We start from the raw sequence: 21,792 nt of genomic DNA, 5'->3' as shown, positions 1-21,792 counted from the left end.
ACCTTAAATTATTATTTTCACAGGGTATTTTATTATTTGAAATTATTTATTAACATGAAAAAAAACAAATTTTTTATTTACTTGGGAGAGTGAGATCTAGTTCACACTGGCCGGTTCATTCCACAGAGGTCCCTAACAAGGAAGCCTAAGTAAAGCCAGGAGCTGGGAACTCAATCAAGGACTCCCACGCTGGCGACAGGACCCCAATTACTCAAGCTGTCACCACTTCCTCCCAGGGTGTATGTATTAGGTGTGCATTAGCAGGAAGCTAGGGACCAGAGCCAAGACTCGAATCCAGCAACTTCAGCCTAGGATGCGGGTGTCCCATCCAGCGCCTTAGCTGCTGGGCCAAATGTCGGCTCTCATTTGTACATTCTTGTGGAGTACAGTGCAGTACTTCAACACATAAACACAGCATAAACTGAGCAAGCCAGGCCACCAGCCTTTCCCTCTCCCTCTCTTCATTTGGAGCCCGGCGGTCCTCACTGCCCATGCTCTTAACCGCCATGAATGTGAGGAGATGGAGGCTCTGCAGGCTGTTCTGAGGATGCTGGAGATGGAGAGCGGAACAGGGTTGAAAGTGGAGCCACAGGAAAGGGTGCAGGGGACACGGAAGCCTCATACGGTGAGAGTGATTGATGGATTTAGGATTAAGCCATTGTTGGGTTGCACCTGCTTCCTTCCCGTACGGACCTCGGAAGCCCCACTGTCTGCTGGGGGAGAGCCGGCCCTTTGCTGACAGCGCTGCTTTGGGACATCTTGTGGAGGCAGGAGTGAAGTCCGTGTGGAATCCACATCTGGGAAGACTTAAAATCCTAATACAGAACATTTTGTGTTTTCTGAGCGTTCCACATACTCTCTCCCCCAGTGTCCGTAAGGCTTGGTAGGTGGTTAAGCAAATGCACTCACGTATTGTTTATTATACCTGGTTGCTAGGCAGTGTTGGAGACTGGGAACGAGTTAGGGTCAGCCTGCGAGAGGTCATACAACTAGACAAGGACAGAGCTGCGGTGTGCATCCTGGTCTCCTTATTTGCTGTCAGAATTGTCCTGTGGCAGTAGAAATAGGGTGACAGGGAGAGTTGCTGACAGAGGCGTTTGGTGGTGGTGGGACAGCTGAATTCTGAAAGATCCAGAACTGAGATTCACACTGTGAGGAGAGACTGAAGGATATGTGGAATGAGTCATAGCCAATGTTTCTGGGAGAGCCCAGGACAGGTGATTGTGGGACCTCCAGGAGAGGTGGGGACCACAAGTGTTACTAATGAAAGGCAGGGCCCTCTGTTACTGTGTAGCTTTCCTCTAGTCCCCGTGGAAGCCCTTTGCTAGACTTGGATGGTTGTGTAAGGAATAGCATAAGTCTATAGGGGCTGTTTGGTCTCAGCTCCAGTGCTTTATCTTGTGTTGACTAGAAACTGGGAGTGGGGAAAGCCTGCAAATATGCAGTTCATCTTGACTCTAATGCAAAGGTAGCAGCAAGTGGACCAGCCACCCCTCATATTTGAGACTGCTTATGAGAGGATGACTCAAGCCTAGATGCATCTGTAGCACCCTGAAATTATTTGTACTTAGAACAATAATGGCTTCGACCTGGAATTGGATATGGCTTTGGACTTCTTCCCTATTTCTCACTTAACGCATGGATGGGGGCAGTAATGAAGTCGATGGGATGGCCAGCCTCACGTGCCAAGCTGTCTCTTTCCTGTGTTCAGTCTCTGGTTTGTTTGGGTTTGGGAATGAACACCATGTAAATGAAATTATGAAATGGTTCCTTAAAATGCTGCTGATTGGGAGTTTGCTCAGAATAATACAGAGATGGGCTTATACAAAGAAGTATGAAAGTACTCTTAAGAAATTAATGGAAAAAATGGAATTTAAAAATCTTATTTTGGTGCAAAAACATTTTTGAAATCCATGTGTGGTCTTTTTTTTTTTTTTAAATATTTGCTTATTTATTTGAAGATCAGATTTTAGAGTGAGAGGCCCAAAGAAAGAGTTAGACAGTGCGTTCATGCTTCCATCCAGATGGCTGCAACAGCCAGGGCTTGGGCCAGGCTGAAGCCAGGAGCCAGGAGCTTCATCTAGGTCTCCCACATGGTGGGCAGGTGCCCAAGTACTTTGACCATCTTCTGCTTTTCCAGGCCATTAGCAGGAACCAGATCGGAAGTGGAGCAGCTGAGGCACAAACCAGCGCCCGTATGGGATGTCAGCATCATAGGTGGCTTTACCCAGTACGCCACGACACCAGCCCCCCAAGCGTTGTTTTTTCCTATGCATTCTCCATGAATTTTTCGAAGACCCTGGTTTGTGAAAGCCAGCATGAAAGTGACAGCAAGACTGGTAGGAAGAGAAAATGTTGGTTTGTTGCTGGCAGATAGGAGCTCCCTGCAATGTTTTCCTGTCTGCTGGCCAAATAATTATCATCCAGGGGAAGCAATTGCAAATGTCATTGGTGAGCAAGAATTTTATAGTTTCTATGAGTCACTCTTATTAAATGAAGTTTGACTTTGTTCCCAGCATGTGCTTTATTTTATCAAAGTGGCTGTAAGCGAAATGCTTTGGTTATGATGACTCTTACATGTGTTGTGCCTTGCTATTTTGAAATTAGTTGAGTTGTATGCTACAGTGAAAGCTTTTCATGAATGGTTGGTATGTATGAGGCTCATGCACATGCTTTAGAAATGGAATCCCCTTTAATTTTCACGACTTGGGCTGGCACTGTGACGCAGTAGGTTAAACTGCAGCCTGCAGTACCAGATCACCATATGGGCGCCAGTTTGAGTCCCGGCTGCTCCACTTTGGATCCAGCTCCCTGGGAAAGCAACAGAAGATAGCCCAAGTCCTTGGGCCCCTGCACCCATGTTGCAGACCTGGAAGAAGCTTCTGGCTCCTGGCTTCAGCCTGGTATAGCCCCAGCCATTGTGGCCATTTGGGAAGTGAACCAGTGGATAGAAGATCTCTCTCTCTCTCTCTCTGTCTCTCCCCGGATAAAAGATCTCTCTCTTTCTGTCTCTCCCTCTCTCTCCATAACTCTGACTTTCAATAAATAAGTATTTAAAAAAATATTTTCACAACCTCCTCACTCCATCCTTAGCCTCTGTTTGCAGAGAGGAAGCTGAGGCACAGGGACATTGTTACTTGCCAGGCCACACAGCTGGGAGGTGGTAGAGTTGGAAGTTCCCAGGATATCACTATTGTTAACTTGTAATACTTTCTCTCTACAACTTTGACACATTTGTGTTTCTAGGATGGGCTTTTTTTCCCCCACAGGCAGAGTGGACAATGAGAGAGAGAGAGACAGAGAGAAAGGTCTTCCTTTTTCCATTGGTTTACCCCACAATGGCTGCTGCGGTAGGCGTGCTGCGGCCAGCGCACTGCACTGATCCGAAGCCAGGAGCCAGGTGCTTCTCCTGGTCTCCTATGCAGGTGCAGGGTCCAAGGACTTGGGCCATCCTCCACTGCGTAGGATGTACTTTTTTAAAAAATAAAGCTCTCAAGGCCCCAGAAGATGAAATGCTGTTTTCTGCCTCTTTGAGCTTCCTCCTTTTTTATGCCTCACATTGGCTGCAGCTTCATTTGCAGCAATCAAAATCTAGAAATAAGCTAAATGCCCATGGACAGACGAATGGGTAAAGACATGAGGCATCCATAGGAAATTATAGTGAGCAATACATCCATTCATATAAACATCTTCAAAACATTTCAAAGTAATTATGTGTCATGACTGATATCAGAAGAAAAAAAAAAAACCTGTGGTTCCCATCTTGTAAAATTCTAGAGAATACACACTAACCTGTTAAAGTGAAGGTAAATCAGTGGCTTCCAGGAGGGGTGGTGTGGGGGGAGGTGATGAGAAAAGAGCTTGAGGTACATTGTTGGTGACTGCTGTGTTCGTTACAATAATTACAAGGGTTTTTTGCCAGGTTTGGGAGGCCCATATTAACTACATCTTTCCTGATGATCCCAGAGAGACAGCCTTGTCTTGGTGGCAGTAAATATTGTTTCCACACAAAATGATGACTAGATCACAAAGCTACGAGGACTAAGGGATCTCCCTCCTCTCTATGCCTGTTTTCCTGGAACAGTTCAAAAAAGTGTGCTGCTATACATAAAACTTAGGAGCTTCTTAATTTGATATACCTACAATTGATTGTCTCTGTGCTTAGAAATGATCTCTGATCTTTGCCGTATTTAATGCATAATGAGTGTTACAAATTATTTAGTTTTCTTGGAAAACTTTACATTTTTAAAACTTAGAGGAAGAGAGCGCACGTGTGTGCATACAAGTTCCCATCTACTGGCCCATTCCCCTGATGCTCACAGTGGCCAGGACAGGGCCAGGCCAAAGATGGGAGCTGGGGACTAAATCCAGGGTTTCCACATGAGTGTCAAGGATGCATCTGCTGGAGCCAACACTTCCTGCTTTTCAGGAGTTGCATTAGCAGGAAGCTGGAATTGGGAGGAGAGCTGAGACTTGGACCCAGGCGCAATGATATGGGATGTGGGTATATTAACTGCTAAGCCAGATACCTCCCCCTTCCTCCCACTTTTTTTTTTTTAAAGACTTATTTTATTTATTTGAAAGAGTTAGAGAGAGGTAGAGACAAGAGAGGTCTTCCATCTACTGGTTCACTCCCCAAATGGCCCCAGTGGCGGAGATGAGCTGATCTGAAACCAGGAGCCAGGAGCTTATTCTTGATCTCCCATATGGGTGCAGGAACCCAAGGACTAGGGCCATTCTTCACTGCTTTCCCAGGCACACTAGCAGGGAACTGGATTGGAAGTGGAGCTGCAGGGACTTGAACTGTTGTCCATATGGGATGCTGGTGCTGTAAGCCAGAGCTTTAACCCACTGTGCCACAGTGCTGCCCCCAACCCTCACCCCTCACCAAGTTTAAAATTAGGTAAATACAGTATTACGAATTTATGTTGGTGAATAGGTCTCTTTGGTGGAACAGTGCAATTCTTTCTTGGTTTTGTCTGCTTATATTTAAAGGAAGTTGAGTGTAAATAAATTTTGACAGAACCTTAAATTGTTAAAAATTATTGAGTATCTTGGAAGGGTACCTTCCAAGTATATGAAGAGAAATCTCATGTGTAGATAGCCTGGAAAATGGTTACTATACTATTCAGACACTTACACGTAGTTTTTCTCAAGGATTCATTCCAAATATATGTAGGGAATACATTATCACACTTTTGTAACACACCTTTGTCCTGAAATAACATTCCTGGGTTTCTCCGTTGCTGTTTGTTGAGTCTATAGCATATCATTCTCAGCCATGTTGCTAAGTATTTTCACTTTTTCTGGTCATTTCAGTTTTAGTACTTTTTACTCAAGTTTTTTTTCTCATTCGATTTTCAAGAATTTGTCAAGATTAGTTAATATTTTAAGATCTATATGAAACATACAATTGACATACTTGATACTTGGCTATCCATGAACCAGTGTTTGTTCAGTGCATCATGTATAGAGTGATTTGTCTTATCTGTGTTAGGAGGGCTGTGTGAACCTGCATTTGTGTTTGTGTGTGCTTATGCACATGTTAATAGTGAAATGTTGCAGACTTCCCATGTCAGTCCTCTGAGTAAGAATGTGAGCATTCAAGACCTTTCACCCCCCCACTTTGTCAGCACACGCAAGTGCAAATACATGATTCCATCACTTCACAAATATTAGTACCACATCCCATGCCAGGTATTCTGCTGATTTCTAGATGAGCACTGAATGGATTTGGTTGTATTTATTTGTAGACTCATTCAGCTACAAATCTCTTAAAATAATTTTGTGCCTGTTACTATCAAAAGTGATTATGTTCTGGGGATGGCATTGCGACGCAATGAGTTAAGCTGCAGCCTAAGTTGCTGGCATCCCATATGAGCACTGATTTGAGTCCAGAGTGCTCCACTTCCAATCCAGCTCCCTGACTAACGCACCTGGGAAGGCAGCAGAAGATGGCCCTCATGCTTGGATCCCTGCCACCCACATGAGAAACTCAGATGGAGTTCCAGGCTTCTGGCTTCAGCCTGGCTCAGCCCCAGTTGTTGTGGCCATTTGGGGAGTGAAGATGGCTCTGTCATTCTGCCTTTCAAATAAATAAATAAATCTAAAAAACAAACAAGTGATGTTTTACCTTGAGCCCTCCTCCTTTAGCCAGTTATATGGAACCTTTCCTTTTATTTTCTTTACATATTTCCCTAATTAATCATTCATTTGATCATTCATTAATTTCATTCAATAATCTATTCAGTTCACCTGTTAAATGCATTCTATGTGCTGAGGACCATGTGAGGCATATAGTAGCATCAGGTATAGAACCTACCTCTGAAGTCAAAAAGGAAAAAACAAAACAGAAAAAACCCTTCATGGTCTCAAGTTGCTTTCTCTTTAGACAAATAAGCTTTAAAAATAAATGCATTTGACAACCAAAGAGAAACAGAGTGAACAAGCTCTCATCTGCTGGTTCACTCACCAAATGCTCTCAACATTCTGACCTGGCCCAGGGCAGGAACAAGAAGCTAGGAATTCATGGGGGCCCACATATGGGGGGCGGGGACCCAAGTACTTGCCCTGTTACCTGCTGTCTCCTAGATAGCACAGCAGCAGGAAGCTGGACTTGGGATCCAGAATCAGCCGTCTACTCCATGCATTCCCATGTGAGCTATAGACATCCTAATTGAAGTCTTAACCTCTAAACCAAATGCCTGCCCATGCTTGCTTTCTTAATTTTAATTCTATTTTAATGTTGATCTCATATATCTCACTTTATTCTATCTCAGTGCCTAAAAGACAATAAACATGCAGTAATTGTTAGGAAAATCACAGGAAATTAAATGTTACATAATTGCTAGCATGGTCGCATGCATTTCCAACTTTTTTTCTCCTGCTTACTGTTGCTTCTTTCAAAAAAAAAATTAGCTGTTCTTTCTGCTTCCTGTAATCTCAATGCTACTTTGTTTTCTTCATTTTCACCATATTTACTTGCTGTTTGCAGCCTATGATGGATTAATGTGTCCTCCAGAGGTTGTGTGTTGGAAACTTAATCCTCAATCCCCAGTAGAGTGTTGAGTGGTGAGGTGTTTTTTTTTTTTTTTTTTTTACACAGCTAGAGTTATAGACAGCGAGAGAGAGACAGAGAGAAAGGTCTTCATTCCCTTGGTTCACTCCCCAAATGGCCGCTACGGCCGGCACTGCGCCGATCCAAAACCAGGAGCCAGGTGCTTCTTCCTGGTCTCCCACACGGGTGCAGAGGCCCAAAGACTTGGGCCATCCTCCACTGCCTTCCCGGGCCACAGCAGAGAGTTGGACTGGAAGAGGAGCGACCGAGACTAGAACCCGGTGCCATATGGGATGCCAGCGCTGCAGGCGGAGGATTAACCTAGTGAGCCACGGTGCCAGCCCTGAGTGGTAAGGCTTTTAAGAGGTGGCCTTTAAGAAGGAGTGAGTTTGTTGCAAGATTGGGCTCTTGATACAGGGCTGAGTCTCCGCCTCCCTGTGTGTACATGCCTGGGTGCTCTCTTGCTCTTCTGCCTTCTAGCATGGGATGATGCAGCAAGAGGCATCCTCTCCTGGACTTTCCAGCTGCCAGAACCAGGAACCAAGAGAATTTCTGTGCATTACAGATGACCAGCCTGTGGTGTTTTGTCATAGCCACAGAATACAGGCAAGACACAGTCATTCCACCTTAGCTGTTGAAGTGAAGGTGCCAGCCCTCATGAATTTCGCATCATCTGCTTCTGGCATTGTCCCCGGAGCATCTTGCTTTCTCTCTTGCTTGCCCACCTGCCCGGTGCCCGCTGGCTTTCTGCAAGTCCATGCAGGTGGTTTCTGGAGTGGGAGGCACTAAGGAGAAACAGTGGGGCAGAGACGATGATGAAATTTGACTTGTCCCCACTTCTGGGCCCTTCAGGAAGCGATGGGTAGAGCTCTGTGACAGCATTGTGGGAGATTGGAGGAGACAGGTGACGGGAAGGAAGACAGCTTGGATTTTACCTTGTGCACGTTACCCAGGGACAGCTGTCGTCAGCTGCTCGTTTCTGTGATGGAGAGAAGCTTCCCTTTTCTGCACAGATGAGAACCTATCATTTGCTAAAAAGAAGATCTTCAGGGTTGTCATCATTTTGACCATATTATAACTTCTTCTTTAAAATTAGAAAGTATTAATGATAATCTATCTGTGAGGCTTTATGTCCTGAAAAAGTTACAATAATGTGGCTATTTTAACTTTAGTTTTTCAGTTCTGAATTTTGATGTCTGTTTTGTCCTAAATCTGTATCCTGTAGCTCTAAGTTATTTTCAAGGCAAGGCAACCTAGCATACATATTCTGTGCTCAATCAACCATCATATGCAAGACTTCATAAAAGCTATTAAAAAACCAATGGTTACCTTGTATTTTTCTGGATAAGGTTTCTATGTTTGGGGAGGGAAGGTATAATACAGGCCCATGATTCTTTATTTGCAAATTCTAAGGCTAGGTGTGTTTTGTAATTCATACTTTTTATCTTTAATTTAAAAAGATTGTATGGGGCATATCCTGTATAGTGTATGAGGGTACTGCAAAAACATGGAAAATTGGAATTGAGAAATAAATTTAGGAGTGGACATTTGACCAAGTAGCTAAGATGCCTACATCTCACTTTGCAGGACCTGGGTTTGATTCCAGCTCTCCCTCCTGGTTCTAGCTTTTTGCCAGTGCAGACCCAGCAGACAGCAGGTGTTGGTGCAACTGCTGGGTTTCTGTCTCTCAGCCCCTGGCTCTGAGCCTCACTTACAGGCATTTTAGCTATCTGTGTATGTCTTTTTCTTTCTCTCTCAAATAAATCTTTTTAAAAAGATAAATTTAGTTAGGTGCCCCCAATTTTTGAAATCCATGCATGCTTTTTCATAATACACATTTCCCAAACACTTCTGAAGACAATTCATGTGCGTGGATTTCCAAGTTTTCACTAAAATAAACATCTTTAACTTCCATTTTCCACAAACTTTTTGAAGTACTTGTGAATAACATCTCTACAGATTTGGTATGGGAAATTCCTTTCAGCAAGGTGAAATAAACATTCACATTGAGTGGCAAAAATCCAGACTTAACTAAGCTGGTGTCAGGTCAGCTATTCAGTCTTACGGGGAATTCTGATGAAGAGATCGTGGGCTTGTTTCAAAGTGTAATCAAGTGTTAAACTGCATGGACTTACTTGTTTAGTAAAGGGAGATGTTGCCACAGGCTGGTGACAGAAAAGGTGGGGCTTGCAAGGTTTCAGTGCTGAGTCTTGGGCAGCTGGAACAGCACCTGGCACATATGTGATGAGCAACTATGTGACAGGTGAGTCCATTTGTGACGACAAGGGGAAGAACGTTCCTGTCAGGGGACACTTCAGCCTGAACATCCTCACGGAGCATGGCAGGGACGTGGTCGTTGGTGGGTGACAGTCGGCATTCTGCTCTAAGTTGAATATGCAGCAACAGCTGCAGGTAGACAAGGTGGGGCCCTGACAGGTGCATGTGTGTGTTTATGCGTCATGCACTTGTGAAGGCTGGAAAATGTGTACTTGATATGATGGCTTGGCCCCCCTCTCCAAATTGGTTGATTTGAGAGGCAGAGGGAGAGAGAGAAGGAGAGACAGAGAAAGATCTTGGGGCTGGCACCATGGTGTAGTGGGTAAAGCCACTGCCTACATTGTCGACATCCTATATGGGCGCTGGTTCAAATCCCAGCTGCTCTACTTCCAATCCAGCTCCCTGGTAATGTGCCTAGGAAAGCAGCAGAGGATGACTGACCCAAGCCCTTGGGCCCCTGCACCCATGTGAGAGACCCAGAGGAAGCTCCAGGCCCCTGGCTGGCTCAGCTCTGGCCATTGCTGCTATTTGGGGAGTGAACCAGCGGATGGAAAACCTTTCTCTCTCTCTCTCTGTCTCTCTTCCTCTTCCTCTCTGTAACTCTGCCTTTCAGATAAATTTAAAAAAAAAAAAAGATTTTTCATTCACTGTTTCATTCCCCAAATGGCCCCATCAGGAGCTGGGCCAGGCTGAATCAGAAGCCTGGAACTGAATTCTGGTCTCCTACATGGGTGGCTGGGCCCAAGTACTTGGGTCATCTTCCACTACTTTCCTAGGCACATTACTAGGGAGCTGGAGAGGAAGTGCAGCAGCCAAGACTCAACTTGCATGAAGCACCTTCTTCTTTTTTTTCTTTTTTTAAAAAATTTACTTATTGGCTGGTGCTGTGGCTCACCTGGCTAATCCTCTGCCTGTGGTGCTGGCACCCCGAGTTCTAGTCCCGGTTGGGGCATCGGGTACTAGTCCCGGTTGCTCCTCTTCCAGTCCAGCTCTCTGCTGTGGCCCGGGAGGGCAGTGGAGGATGGCCCAAGTGCTTGGGCGCCCGCACCTGCTTGGGAGACCAGGAAGAAGCATCTGGCTCCTGGCTTCAGATTGGCACAGTGCTGGCCATAGTGGCCATTTGGGGGATGAACCAATGGAAGGAAGACTTTCTCTCTGTGTCTCTCTCTCGCACTAACTCTGCCTGTCCAAAAAAAAAAAAAAATTACTTATTTATTTATTTGAAGGCAGAGTTACAGAGAGACTGAAAGACAGAGGGAGGGAGAGGGAGAGAGAGGTCTTCCATCCTCTGGTTCATTCCCAGATGGCCACAATGGCTGGAGCTCTGCCAATTAGGACCATGGAGCTTTTTCCGGGTCTCCCACATGGGTACAGGGGCCCAAGGACTTGGGCCATCTTCCACTGCTTTCTCAGGCCACAGCAGAGAGCTGGATTGGAAGTGGAGCAGGGGGGACTTCAACCGGCACCCATATGGGATGCCAGCACTGCAGGTGGCACCTTTACCCACTATGCCACAGCGCTGGCCCTGAAGCACCTTCTTAACCCATCCCCTTTCTCCTTTGCTTGGTGCCTCCTGTGTGTCTCTTTGTTTCTTCTTCCTCCTCTCTTTCTCCTTTCCTTTTGTTCCTCCCTTTCTTCTTTTTCTCCTGCCTCTCTGCTCTCTTCCTTTCTTAGTTAATAGAAATTAAAACATACCTTTTTTTAAAAAAAATAGTTTTGTTTAGCAGAAAGAAATATTTCCATTTTGTAAGTCATTGTGAGTATTATTATTGAACAGTAAAGTGCTGCCCAGTTTTCAGTAAAATTCTCAAGCTGAGTGTTACGGATTAGGTACAGAGCTTATATTTGTGGGTCATTAACATACTCTGTGTGAGAGCCAGGAGTTACTGCTGCTGTTGCTTGAGTTCTGAATGTAGGGGTGACAGGTACTGCTTTTCTTTATTTATGTTTTTAAAAGGTTTATTTTATTTGCTTGAAAGGCAGAGTTTACAGAGAGAGAGAGAGAGAGAGAAAGGACAGAGTGCTAGATCTTCCATCCTCTGATTCATACCCCAAATGGCCACAGTGGCTGGGCCTGGGCCTGGGCTGATTGGAAACCAGGAGCTTCTTCCTGGTCTCCCACATGGGTAGCAGAGCCCTAAAGACTTGGGCCATCTTCTGCTGCTTTCACAGGTGCATCACCAGGGAGCTGAATTGAAGGTGTAGCAGGTGGGACTTGAACCAGCGCCCAAATGGGATGTTGGCATCGCAGGTGGCGGCTTAACCTGATGTTCCACAATGTTGGCCCCAAAGAGTACTGCTTTACTTGGTTTCCTTTGTAAAACAAGAATTGCCTTTGATTAGGGTACACAAATATGCCGTGTAATCATAGGGAAGCACCTACATTAGCTTCACCTGTGGTACCACAATGCCAACCACTGATATGATGGCTTGCTCTAACATGGGGATGGAGAAACCTTAGGTAAGAGAAGTGGTTAGAAAAATAAAAAGAGAAAATAAACATGATGATGTTCAGAACAGATTATGGTTGTGTGTGTGTCTGTGTAGGGATTCCTTCATAAATGTGTGTGCATAAACTTCAAGACTGTTGCGAAGGCAGAGATTGGTCTGAAGTTTGCATCAAGAGTAGACACAGACCTGTTGAATTTAGAAAGTGACAGGGAAAAGTCAAAGATAACTATGAATTTCTAATACTTGGTGATTAGAAAGGGTGATGGCTTTGGCACAGAGGGAGATTTGACAGACTGGAGAAGATATAAGCCCAGTAAGATGACTTGGCATGTTGCTTGGTGTACATTCTCTAAATATTTTGGATTTCTTTTGTATAAATGCATAGCAATTCCTAGAAACAAAGCATGTTCCAATTCTCACTGCGTTAGTCCAGAGCCTTTATGAATAGTGTGACAAGAAACATAATCCTACAAGACTTGAGTATCTCACATGCTGTTTCCAAGATGCTTTTGTAGGTTTATTTAAATGGCATTAAAAAAAGGAAAAACTGTTGAGTGGCTTTAATTCCCCCCTGCACCTTTTATTATGCATTAGCAATTAACTCTTCCTCTCAGGTTGATGAATTTGAACTTGATCAATTATCTGATAGTAATTACCGGCAGCTCAGAGTGATGATTATTGCTGAGAATATACGCATTTCATCTCTCCATGTATTTCAGGCACTTTTCCATAGTGGCACGTTTGTTTGATTGTAGAATATGACTTGCCCTTTCGGCTCGAACACTGAGGTCAGATTATTCTAGGTTTCTTAAATAAGAGGAGTGCTCCAAAAAAAAAAAAAAAAAAAATCCTCTGGCGTATTACACTCTCTGGACATGGCCTTCTGACATCTAGGACTTGGAAGGGATGAGACTCGGTGTTTTCTCCTGGAGAAGGTGCAGACGGGCTCTGCTTGGGGTGTTTCTTGGCACCCTGCCTTTTTTTTTTTTTTTTTTTTTTTTGGCACCTTGCTTTCTTGCTTTGCTTTTCCCCCAAACGTGGCAGGACGGTGCTGCATCTTGCCCCCCACTAGGAGTTGGGGAGCTTCCCATCAGGAAGGTGTGTGGCTGCTGCAGTGATGCACTGGTGTTCCGCGTGGATTTATGGAGACTGAAAGGCTGAGCACTCGCTCCTCTGGTCTTTGAGTGCTAATGAGATAATTGAGAGTGTGGGTGCACAGCTTGCTGAGGTGCCATGGCAGAGCATCACGCTGAGCCACAGAAGCAGCAGAAATGCATTTTCTACAATTTCCAAGTCTTGCAGTCCAGCATTGAGGTCCTGGCAGGGGCTTTGTTTTACAGCCAACTGTGGGCTTCCAGTGACTTCACGCAGTCTTCCTTTTGTACAAGTCTGTGTACAAGCCTTATAAGGGAGCTAGGCATAACATATTAGGGCACACCTCGATGACCCTGTTTTAAATCACTTACTTCCTTCAGTGGCCTTATTTCTAGATACAAGGGGTCTTCAATTCATGGAAAATGTGTATTAGGAAAAACTTACAGATTTTGAAAAATTTTTGTACTAAGAGAAAAATGTTTTTACTTTTTTTTTTTTTTTATTTGAAAGAGAAGGAGAGACAGAGCTAGAGAGGGACAGATCTCCCATCTGCTAGTTCACTGCACAAATGCCCACAACAGCTTAGACTGGAGCAGACCAAAGTCAGGAGCTTGGTCTCCTAAGTGCATGGCAGAGACCCAAGCACTTGAGCCATCACCTGCTACCTCCCAGGGGTGCACAGTAGCAGGAAGCTAGAATTAAAAGTGTAGCCGAGCCTTGAACCCAGGCACTCTAACATGGGCTGCAGGCATCCCCAAGAGGCATATTAACTGCTGCACCAGACGCCCACACAAACTCATTTTTTAACTTGCACTTTCTGTGAACTTTTTGAAATACCCTTATACAGTTAAATTCTGAGGTCCTGGATTGTGTGTGTGTGTGTGTGTGTGTGTGTGGTCATGATGTGGACCATAACCCAAGGAAGGATAGGACACTTAAGAAACTTCAAGAAGCTTCAAAAAAATGAGTAAGGAGTAAAAAAAAAAAGCAAAAAGGAGAAGAAAGAAGAACACTGGAAGGGAGGCAGTTTTAACGTGTTCAACGTGGTATAACATGTATAACGTACGTTAGTGTTGTCTTGTCTCTGCCAGCACAGCACAGGGCACAAGACATGGGCCTTCATGTCAATTGTGTCATCGAGATGGATGCACAGCCGTCTCCTCACTTATTCTGCAGTGCCTGAGCTGGACTCATCCCATTCTTTTTGACTCTAGTATTCTTTGTGCCCCTCCCTGCAGGGGGGCGAAGAGAAAGTGAACCCCCCTGGGGCACATCCCATGGGCCTTTGGTTGCTGTGTGTTCTTTTGTTGTGGAAACACTGGAGGCTAGAGGCCTCCCCTCCTCCTCAGCCACCTGTGTCCTTACTGGCTGTAGCATTCCTGGTGCAGAAAAGAAACATGCAGCCAGAAAGCCACAAGTCTTTTGAAGTCAAGATAATGAATCACGTTTTTGGAAATCATTTTTGTACGATGAACATTTTTAAGTGTAAAATAGTACAGAGATTGATATAGTGAACTTACACATTATCGCCTCAAGTGAGCAAGATTTTGCCACAATTGCTTTCATCTATCCCTTTCTCCCACTTAAAGCAAATCCAAGTAAAAGGCAAAAATGGAGAAAAAAAGCAGCAGTGTGGATTTTGGCAAGGAAGAATGACAGTATGCAACTTAGAAAGGGGACTTTTTTTATTTTAATTTTTCTATAACCTTACTGCCACCCAGTGTCCTATCTGCTTCCAAGATGTCCTTTTCAATTGGCTTATGCAGCCCCAAAGCCAAAGAAGGACATCGGTTCAGCATCTGACTGCGTTTTCTGGCCTTTATTTTCCTATTGTGCTCAGGTTCACTTAGTCTTGCGTGTCTGCAGAGAAAGGATGCATTGACTTGGTATTTTGCTGTTGAGTTTGTAGGGATCTTTCTTCAAAGTTTCAGAGCTCCTCACTAGGGAGAGTCTAGAACAACTTTGCATTTATATTGTACATACAGTGTTTGGGTGAGTTTCCATGGTATTCAGGAATCATCCATGATTTCTTTTTATGTACTCATGATCAGTGTATTATTTTTTAAAGCTGAAACTTTTCAAGAAAAATGCAAACAACAAGTTGACACAGTAAAGATAAAATTTGTGAGACATCTTTACAAATTGCCTGGGTATACATTTCAGTATAGCCCTGATTCTTGACTCTCTTATTTCATTAAGGTTCACTTGCTACGTTTTTCTTGACATGGAACATTGTTTTATGAGAGATTGCTTTCCAGCCGCCACTCATGAATACAAAGTTGGTAAAACAAGCTAGTAAACATTCGCTTTTTTCAAATGTTATTTTTATAATCAACAGGAATCCTGGGAATGCAAGTTAGCAAAGATTCTGAATTCGAATGTCTGATAACTGATCTTTAAATATGGTCTTTTTGTATTTTGCTAACATTTTCTCTCTTTCAATAGGTATAAATGACCAAGGATTGTACAGAGTTGTGGGGGTGAGTTCAAAGGTCCAGAGACTTCTGAGTATGTTAATGGGTATGCCTCTTTTCTAATCATTTTTCTATGCATTATTTGTTTATGTGCATTGATTTTACAACTTAATATTTTGTAGTAACTTATGGTATACTTGTGAATCCGTACTTTTCTGCTGCCTAGATGAAGTTGTCTCCTGGCAGAGACAGTTGGCTCAGAGAAGTGGTTTAGTATTTGCAACAGCGTAGATACCTACTACCTCTTTCCTTACTAGGAACTGAGAGAAAAAAAGGAACGCTGATAACGGGCAGTGTCTTCCCTGTGCTTGCCTCTCACAGGGCTCTGTGGTTTGCCTGGCTACCAAATTGCCTGTCCAGAATCTTGACAGCAACATTGGGTTGGACAAGGCCGCTGGGATTCGCTCATTTTTATGGCACTTTCAAAACTGTGGTTTGACAGCGAGGGTCTGATTCTCGGGGCTTCATTGCTATTCACAGTGGCTTGTTTGTAGTTCTCACCAGGCTCTCCTCCAGATCCATGCATGCTCCATCTGTGCTGATAACACAGTGTTCTTTGGCACCGCAGACTAGAGGAAGCCAGAAAGTGAATTCATTTCATTACCCCAGACATTATGAGAATGACAAAGCGCTTTTGCATTGCACACGGCTGGCAGTGCAGTGCCACCTGTAAGACGCCCCACTTCTCCACTCCCCAGAGCTGGCCGCCTTGGGAGCAGTGGTGATAACTCATCAGGCTTTAGGGCCTGCATATCAAACCAGTGTGTCATTCTGGCCTTGCTACATGTTAATTTATCTGATATCTCATTTTAATTAATATTCACAGTGCCCTCAGGTGTGCTGTGAATGCATTGAAACCCGTGCATTGTAAAGCACTGTAGCAAAGACTCATTTTTAGGAAGCATAAAGCAAGAGGAATAAAATCAGCGGACGTGTAATGGATGGGATTGCTTGTTGGCTGTATTTGAACTAAGGATTTGATAAGCAGCAACCTGTTTTTTTTTAAGCTATTAACCACAGGAAAAATTGCCCGTCATCAGTTGGAGAGCCTTGTAAGAATACATGGGCTTTCATGAGCTGTTTTCATTTTCTGCCTCTCCAGTTTAACTTGGGTGTGCAGTTTTGGCAGTCAGATTTTCCTTCTTACCATTAGTGGTCTCCAAATTAAATAGACTCAGGTTGCCAGTGGTTCAGTAGCAGCTGGAAGAGTTTAATGGGACGACAGCATCTGTTTTTACTTAATTTTAAAATTAGAAACACTTCTCTCATTTCCAAGATGGTGTAATAATGAACAGAACTGGAAGCCTCTGCCGGTATCAGAGCCGGAGATTTGGGCCAGCAGGCACATTTTGGTGGTGGATTGGTTAGAAGGACCTGGCATTATTTTTATTATCTTCTTGTTCACGTTCAAAGCAGGTTTGATCGAGGGTGTTTTTTGTGGTCACCTCCAAGTGTGAATCTGTCTCAAAATTTGTTCTTAATCTCACAAAATCAGCCTTGCTGAACTCAGGTGGTAGTTTGATCTGCTTGTGGGAAGAGTCCCAAGATAGTCCTTCACTTACTAGATGTTTTTAAATACCTGAACACACAAAGATTCATGACCTGGAAAACTGCTTTCACTTGCCATGAGCCTCAGAGTAGACAAGTCCAGGACACAAGTGAGCCCCAACCTCATTCCGTTTACGGGCAGGGAAATAGGATGTTTTTGGTAATAATGCAAGTAGAAGAAGTTAGAGAATATTTGTTACTTATTAAATTATTCACTTAGGAAGACTACACAAAGTAACTGTTTTTCTTTGATCTCGAATAAGTGTGCAAATGATAATAGTTTCATACTTCTTCCAACAAAAAGGTTTTAGAGTTTTGAAAAATAGTTAATTTACGGGAGTATTTCCAAAAGTTTATGGAAATGCTTATTGTAAAAAAAACTATGCATGATTTTAAAAATGTTTTTTGCACCAAAACAGTTCAATTCTATTTTCCATGAACTTTTTGAAATACCCTCATACTGCACCATAGATATTCTTTGCCTCCAACTTTTCCCAACTCTTTATGTTGCTTTAAGGTTATATCCTAAAGAGAAGAAAAAAAAAATTGTGCCTGCCGCATTTCTAACTTTGTATTTTTAAACCAGTATATGAAGAAGATGATTACTGAAAGTAATGTTTATTTCAAGTTTGAAATTTTTGAAGGCATAATTTGTTTGTAATGCATGTTTCTTGTAGAAATGAAAAGATCTAATTTTTATGTATCTGAGAAAAAGTTCCAAACCACTTTATATATATTTTTAGGAGAGCTGCCATTTACTTGGTTCCCGGTAGTTCCTGAGAGCTGATTATTTAATTTCAGATGATTTTGATAGGTATTTTGGCATAAAATGTTGTATATTTAAAATATTTTAAGTGTTCTTTAAATACTAGATGTATGTTTAGTCTGGTGCATATTTCTTTTTTTTCCTGGTGTGTGTTTCACCTTTGTACTTGATATCAAAGTAGAGGAAAATGTTTCTGTCCATTCTCCTCCCCCTTGTCTTCCTCTCTCCTTTCTTCTTCCTCTCCCTTCTCCTCCCGCCCCCTCTTCTTCTCTTGGTCCCACCAACCTGAAGTAGCAATGGCCACTGACCATAGAGAACTCTCTCAATGGCAGAGTGACCCCTTGGTACTTGGCCAGGCCTGGTGAAGGAGTTGGCAGCTCCTTTGCCACTTGGTGGTGAGAGTTTGTCTTCTGGGCCGTGTTCCACCTTGGGAGCAGAAAGGCAAGGGTCTCTGTGTTTGCAGCAGTGCCTGTGCCTTGCTCTGGACCAAGCTTCTGGGTTTCTGCAAACAAAAAATGCCCAAGTGAGCAGTTAGTTGCCTGCCTTCCACTTGCACGTCATTTCCTTTACTTTCCCTTTGCTGTCGTTAAGACAGGACCTGCCAGGCTGATGAAAGGTTTTGTGATTTTTTTTTAATAGGATTGTGCACCATTTGGAGAAGGCAGAAATACCAGGATGAGATGTTTTTGCAGGGGGTTCATAGTGTTTAGGCAAATCGGGTAAGAGTATAAAAGATGAATTACGGTGGCTCTGAGCAGATCAGAACTAGAGTGATTAGAACTGTTGTGTGTGCTCTTCCTTCTTCCTCTTTGTTTTTTTATTTTTATTTTTTTGACAGGCAGAGTGGACAGTGAGAGAGAGAGACAGAGAGAAAGGTCTTCCTTTGCCGTTGGTTCACCCTCAAATGGCTGTTGTGGCCGGCGCGCGGCGCTGATCCAAAGGCAGGAGCCAGGTGCTTCTCCTGGTCTCCCATGGGGTGCAGGGCCCAAGCACTTGGGCCATCCTCCACTGCACTCCCGGGCCACAGCAGAGAGCTGGCCTGGAAGAGGAGCAACCGGGACAGAATCCGGTGCCCCGACCGGGACTAGAACCCGGTGTGCTGGTGCTGCAAGGCAGAGGATTAGCCTGTTGAGCCTCGGCGCCGGCCCTTCTTCCTCTCTTTGTAATGAGAGCTTCAGAGCAGAGGATTGGGAACTGAGAGAAAATAGTGATAGCTTGTACGGCCTGGTCACTTCGATGGTTATTTCTAAACTTGAAAAGACTGGATGATGGTATTTATTTGACAGTACTGTAAAAAACAAGAAATAAAAATAATGTACATGAATGTTCTTGTAAAAATAGTAACTATTTGTTAAAGATCAGCTTTGTCATGTGGATTGGACGGGAAAGTAAACTACAGCCATTATGATTTTTGACTACAAAGCATATTTTTGAAACCCATCCAGGCACCGTACTTCTTCAGGCACTGTAGAGTGGGCCCCGGGTCAGTGTGGAGGGAGCAGAACCAGCTGTGTGAAATGGCACTTTGCACTTAGGCTGAGCTGCCACTTCCCAGTTCCACAGAAATGATCGAGGGGTCTATAGATAGCAAGCATTCACCCAAATAAAAAGTCAAGTCTTTGTACCTGTGCGTATTCGTTCAGATTTTTAACTGATCCATGAGGTCTTGCACCTTGATCAGAAAGGAAGCAGCAGTCTTACCTTGTTTATGGTAGAACATATATTCTGACTGGAGACACCAAAAATGCTTTTATATCTGAGTTCCAGATAAGTTGTTCACGAGGTCTGCCTCATCCCAGGACATCCACCGATTATAAAGGCCTGCTGGGGATGATTGAGTTATTTGGAAACAGCGAACATTTAATAGAAGATTAATAACGTAGACACATTAGCGTCTGATGTGACAGCTGCTTTTTAGCCCATGAATTTAGGAGGGTGGCTTATTTTTCCATAGAGAGAATATGATTTTCAAAATACAGAATGATGTTTTGGTAAAAAGTTGGAAATACAAGATTTCCTTTAAAAGCCTCTTGGATTTTAAAATGGTGATTTGCTGGTAGCAGGTTGATTGAAAATGTTATTTGACTTGTATGTTAAAATGAGATTTAAATAATTGATTTAATGAGAGACAGAATATTCAGTTACAGAAGTAATTGGTTGGCAAAGCCTTTAGAACAGAATTATTTAGTCCTAGTTATAAAGGATTGCATCTTTAATCAGGGTGTTTAATTTGATTTCTTGAATGTATCTGTGGCTTGTCTGACAAGCTCAGTAACAAATGAGTTCTGAATTGTAGGACCTGATCAAAATGTAATCAGTGTCAATTGCCATTGTTGTAGTTTATTGCATATTGCTGTCAGTTGCTGTAATCAAGAAATGTTGAAGGGCTTTAAAATGTCTCCAGACCTTTGAGTAATTGACTTCATATGTGTGGTGTTATGCCTGTGAAATAACCATCACTTCCTGTTTCACTCTATTTTCAAAAAGTTTGAGGCCCATATTGAGTTGTCATCCATCCTTCATCAAGCTCAAGCCTCAAACTTTGCAAGCATGACTTCATGGTCCCATCTTGACAGGTTTTTCTTTTTAAAAAGGAAATACTAACAAGATGTTTTCTTCCCTATGTAGACAACTACAGTGTAAGAGAGGAAAAAATCTCCCGAAACGATTTTTTTTAAACCTTAATTCAGACATCATTCTGAAGTAAGGGAGAAAGGGTCTTTTCATGAAACTCTGATTTTTTTCCTTTTGCATGATAGGAGTATAGGAAAAACAGGCACGTTTATATTGATGACTCAGTATCAACTGTCATAGCCCATTCACCACTTGCTTCCTTCAGGCAGGTACCACTGCCGAATGCATTTGCTTTTTTTTTTTTTTTTTTTTTTTTGACAGGCAGAGTGGACAGTGAGAGAGAGAGACAGAAAGAAAGGTCTTCCTTTGCCGTTGGTTCACCCTCCAATGGCCGCCGCGGCCGGCACGCTGCGGCTGGCGCACCGCGCTGATCCGATGGCAGAAGCCAGGTACTTATCCTGGTCTCCCATGGGGTGCAGGGCCCAAGCACTTGGGCCATCCTCCACTGCACTCCCTGGCCATAGCAGAGAGCTGGCCTGGAAGAGGGGCAACTGGGACAGAACCCAGTGTGCCGGCGCCACAAGGCAGAGGATTAGCCTAGTGAGCTGCGGCGCCGGCTGCATTTGCTTTTTAGTGACTCAGCTGTGGTAATAACCTGCTCTCTCTAATAATTGATGCAAATCTGTGTACACTCTCAGTTTGCTGTGATGCTCTCAGTTTTCTGGGAGTGCATTTGTACCATCGGCTTTGTGCAGATGAGGACTTGAAGCTGCGTAAGTGTGAGACTTATTGCTTGGGGTGCCGTGCCTGGTCTGGGCCAGTGCAGGCCTCAGGCCCAGGTTTGTGATGCTGGCACTGCCCTCCTCCTTCCCGCTGTCTGTCAGGCCACTGCTGAGTGTCCTGGCCCAGAGTCACAGGGATCCCAGATGCCACCACACTCAAGAGTGTTTGCCTTTGCTACCATCCTTCCATTTCATTTCAGGCAGGCTGGACTTTTTCTTCTCTGTAATTTACTAACTTCCCACCTCCTTTTGTTTTATTTATTTATGTTTTGCGTGTGGCCTGCCTTTCATTTAGAACTGCTCTGCTGTTTGGAAGGGTGTGTGGAAGCAATGCACCTGTAGCACCTTTAGGTCACAGAAAACCATTTTAGTTTAGAATGACTGTTAGGAGTTTCACCCAGGCTTCCAATGAATATTTCCTGGATGAGTGCATACGTTGTCATGTTAATGTAAGAGATGACCCATGCTGACTTTTATCAGTTTATGTGCCATAGTTCTGTTGTGGTTGATCCTGCATTCATCTTTAGGAAGGTGATACAATCAATACATAACTCGGAAGTGGGGACCCAAGGTTATCACCCTTTCTCCTGTGGACCTGTTGCCATTCTGAGAGTCATTTTGCCATTTATGGTGCCAGCCTTTGTTTCCTCTGTCATAAAGCGATGTGATAGCAACACATACTGTTGAAACAAGGGAAACTTCACACTAGCACCTGACATTGCTGCATACCTTCAGCAGTGCTGGGATAGGTGCTTGCTTGGCCTGGTG

At 43.7% G+C, this 21,792-nt stretch overlaps 1 protein-coding gene across 7 annotated transcripts in view; it reads left to right on the top strand.

Annotated features, from left to right (window-relative positions):
- The window catches only part of ARHGAP10 (Rho GTPase activating protein 10), a 346,158-nt gene that overhangs the window by 205,941 nt on the left and 118,425 nt on the right, over positions 1–21,792 (top strand). For 6 of the 7 annotated variants that reach the window (XM_070047463.2, XM_070047462.2, XM_070047464.2 and 3 more), the window contains one exon: positions 15,326–15,400. The exons of the other annotated variant lie outside the window; for it this stretch is intronic. In XM_070047463.2, the coding sequence (XP_069903564.1) occupies positions 15,326–15,400 (75 nt within the window). The remainder of the gene's footprint in view (positions 1–15,325; positions 15,401–21,792) is intronic. 7 annotated transcript variants of the gene reach the window in all.

This window comes from Oryctolagus cuniculus, chromosome 8, assembly GCF_051225735.1.
Source record: "Oryctolagus cuniculus isolate XC-2025 breed Fujian yellow rabbit chromosome 8, ASM5122573v1, whole genome shotgun sequence".
Taxonomy (NCBI): Eukaryota; Metazoa; Chordata; class Mammalia; order Lagomorpha; family Leporidae; genus Oryctolagus; species Oryctolagus cuniculus.
The sequence above is the reverse complement of the archived record's forward strand: the minus strand, read 5'-3'. Positions and strand labels throughout refer to the sequence as shown.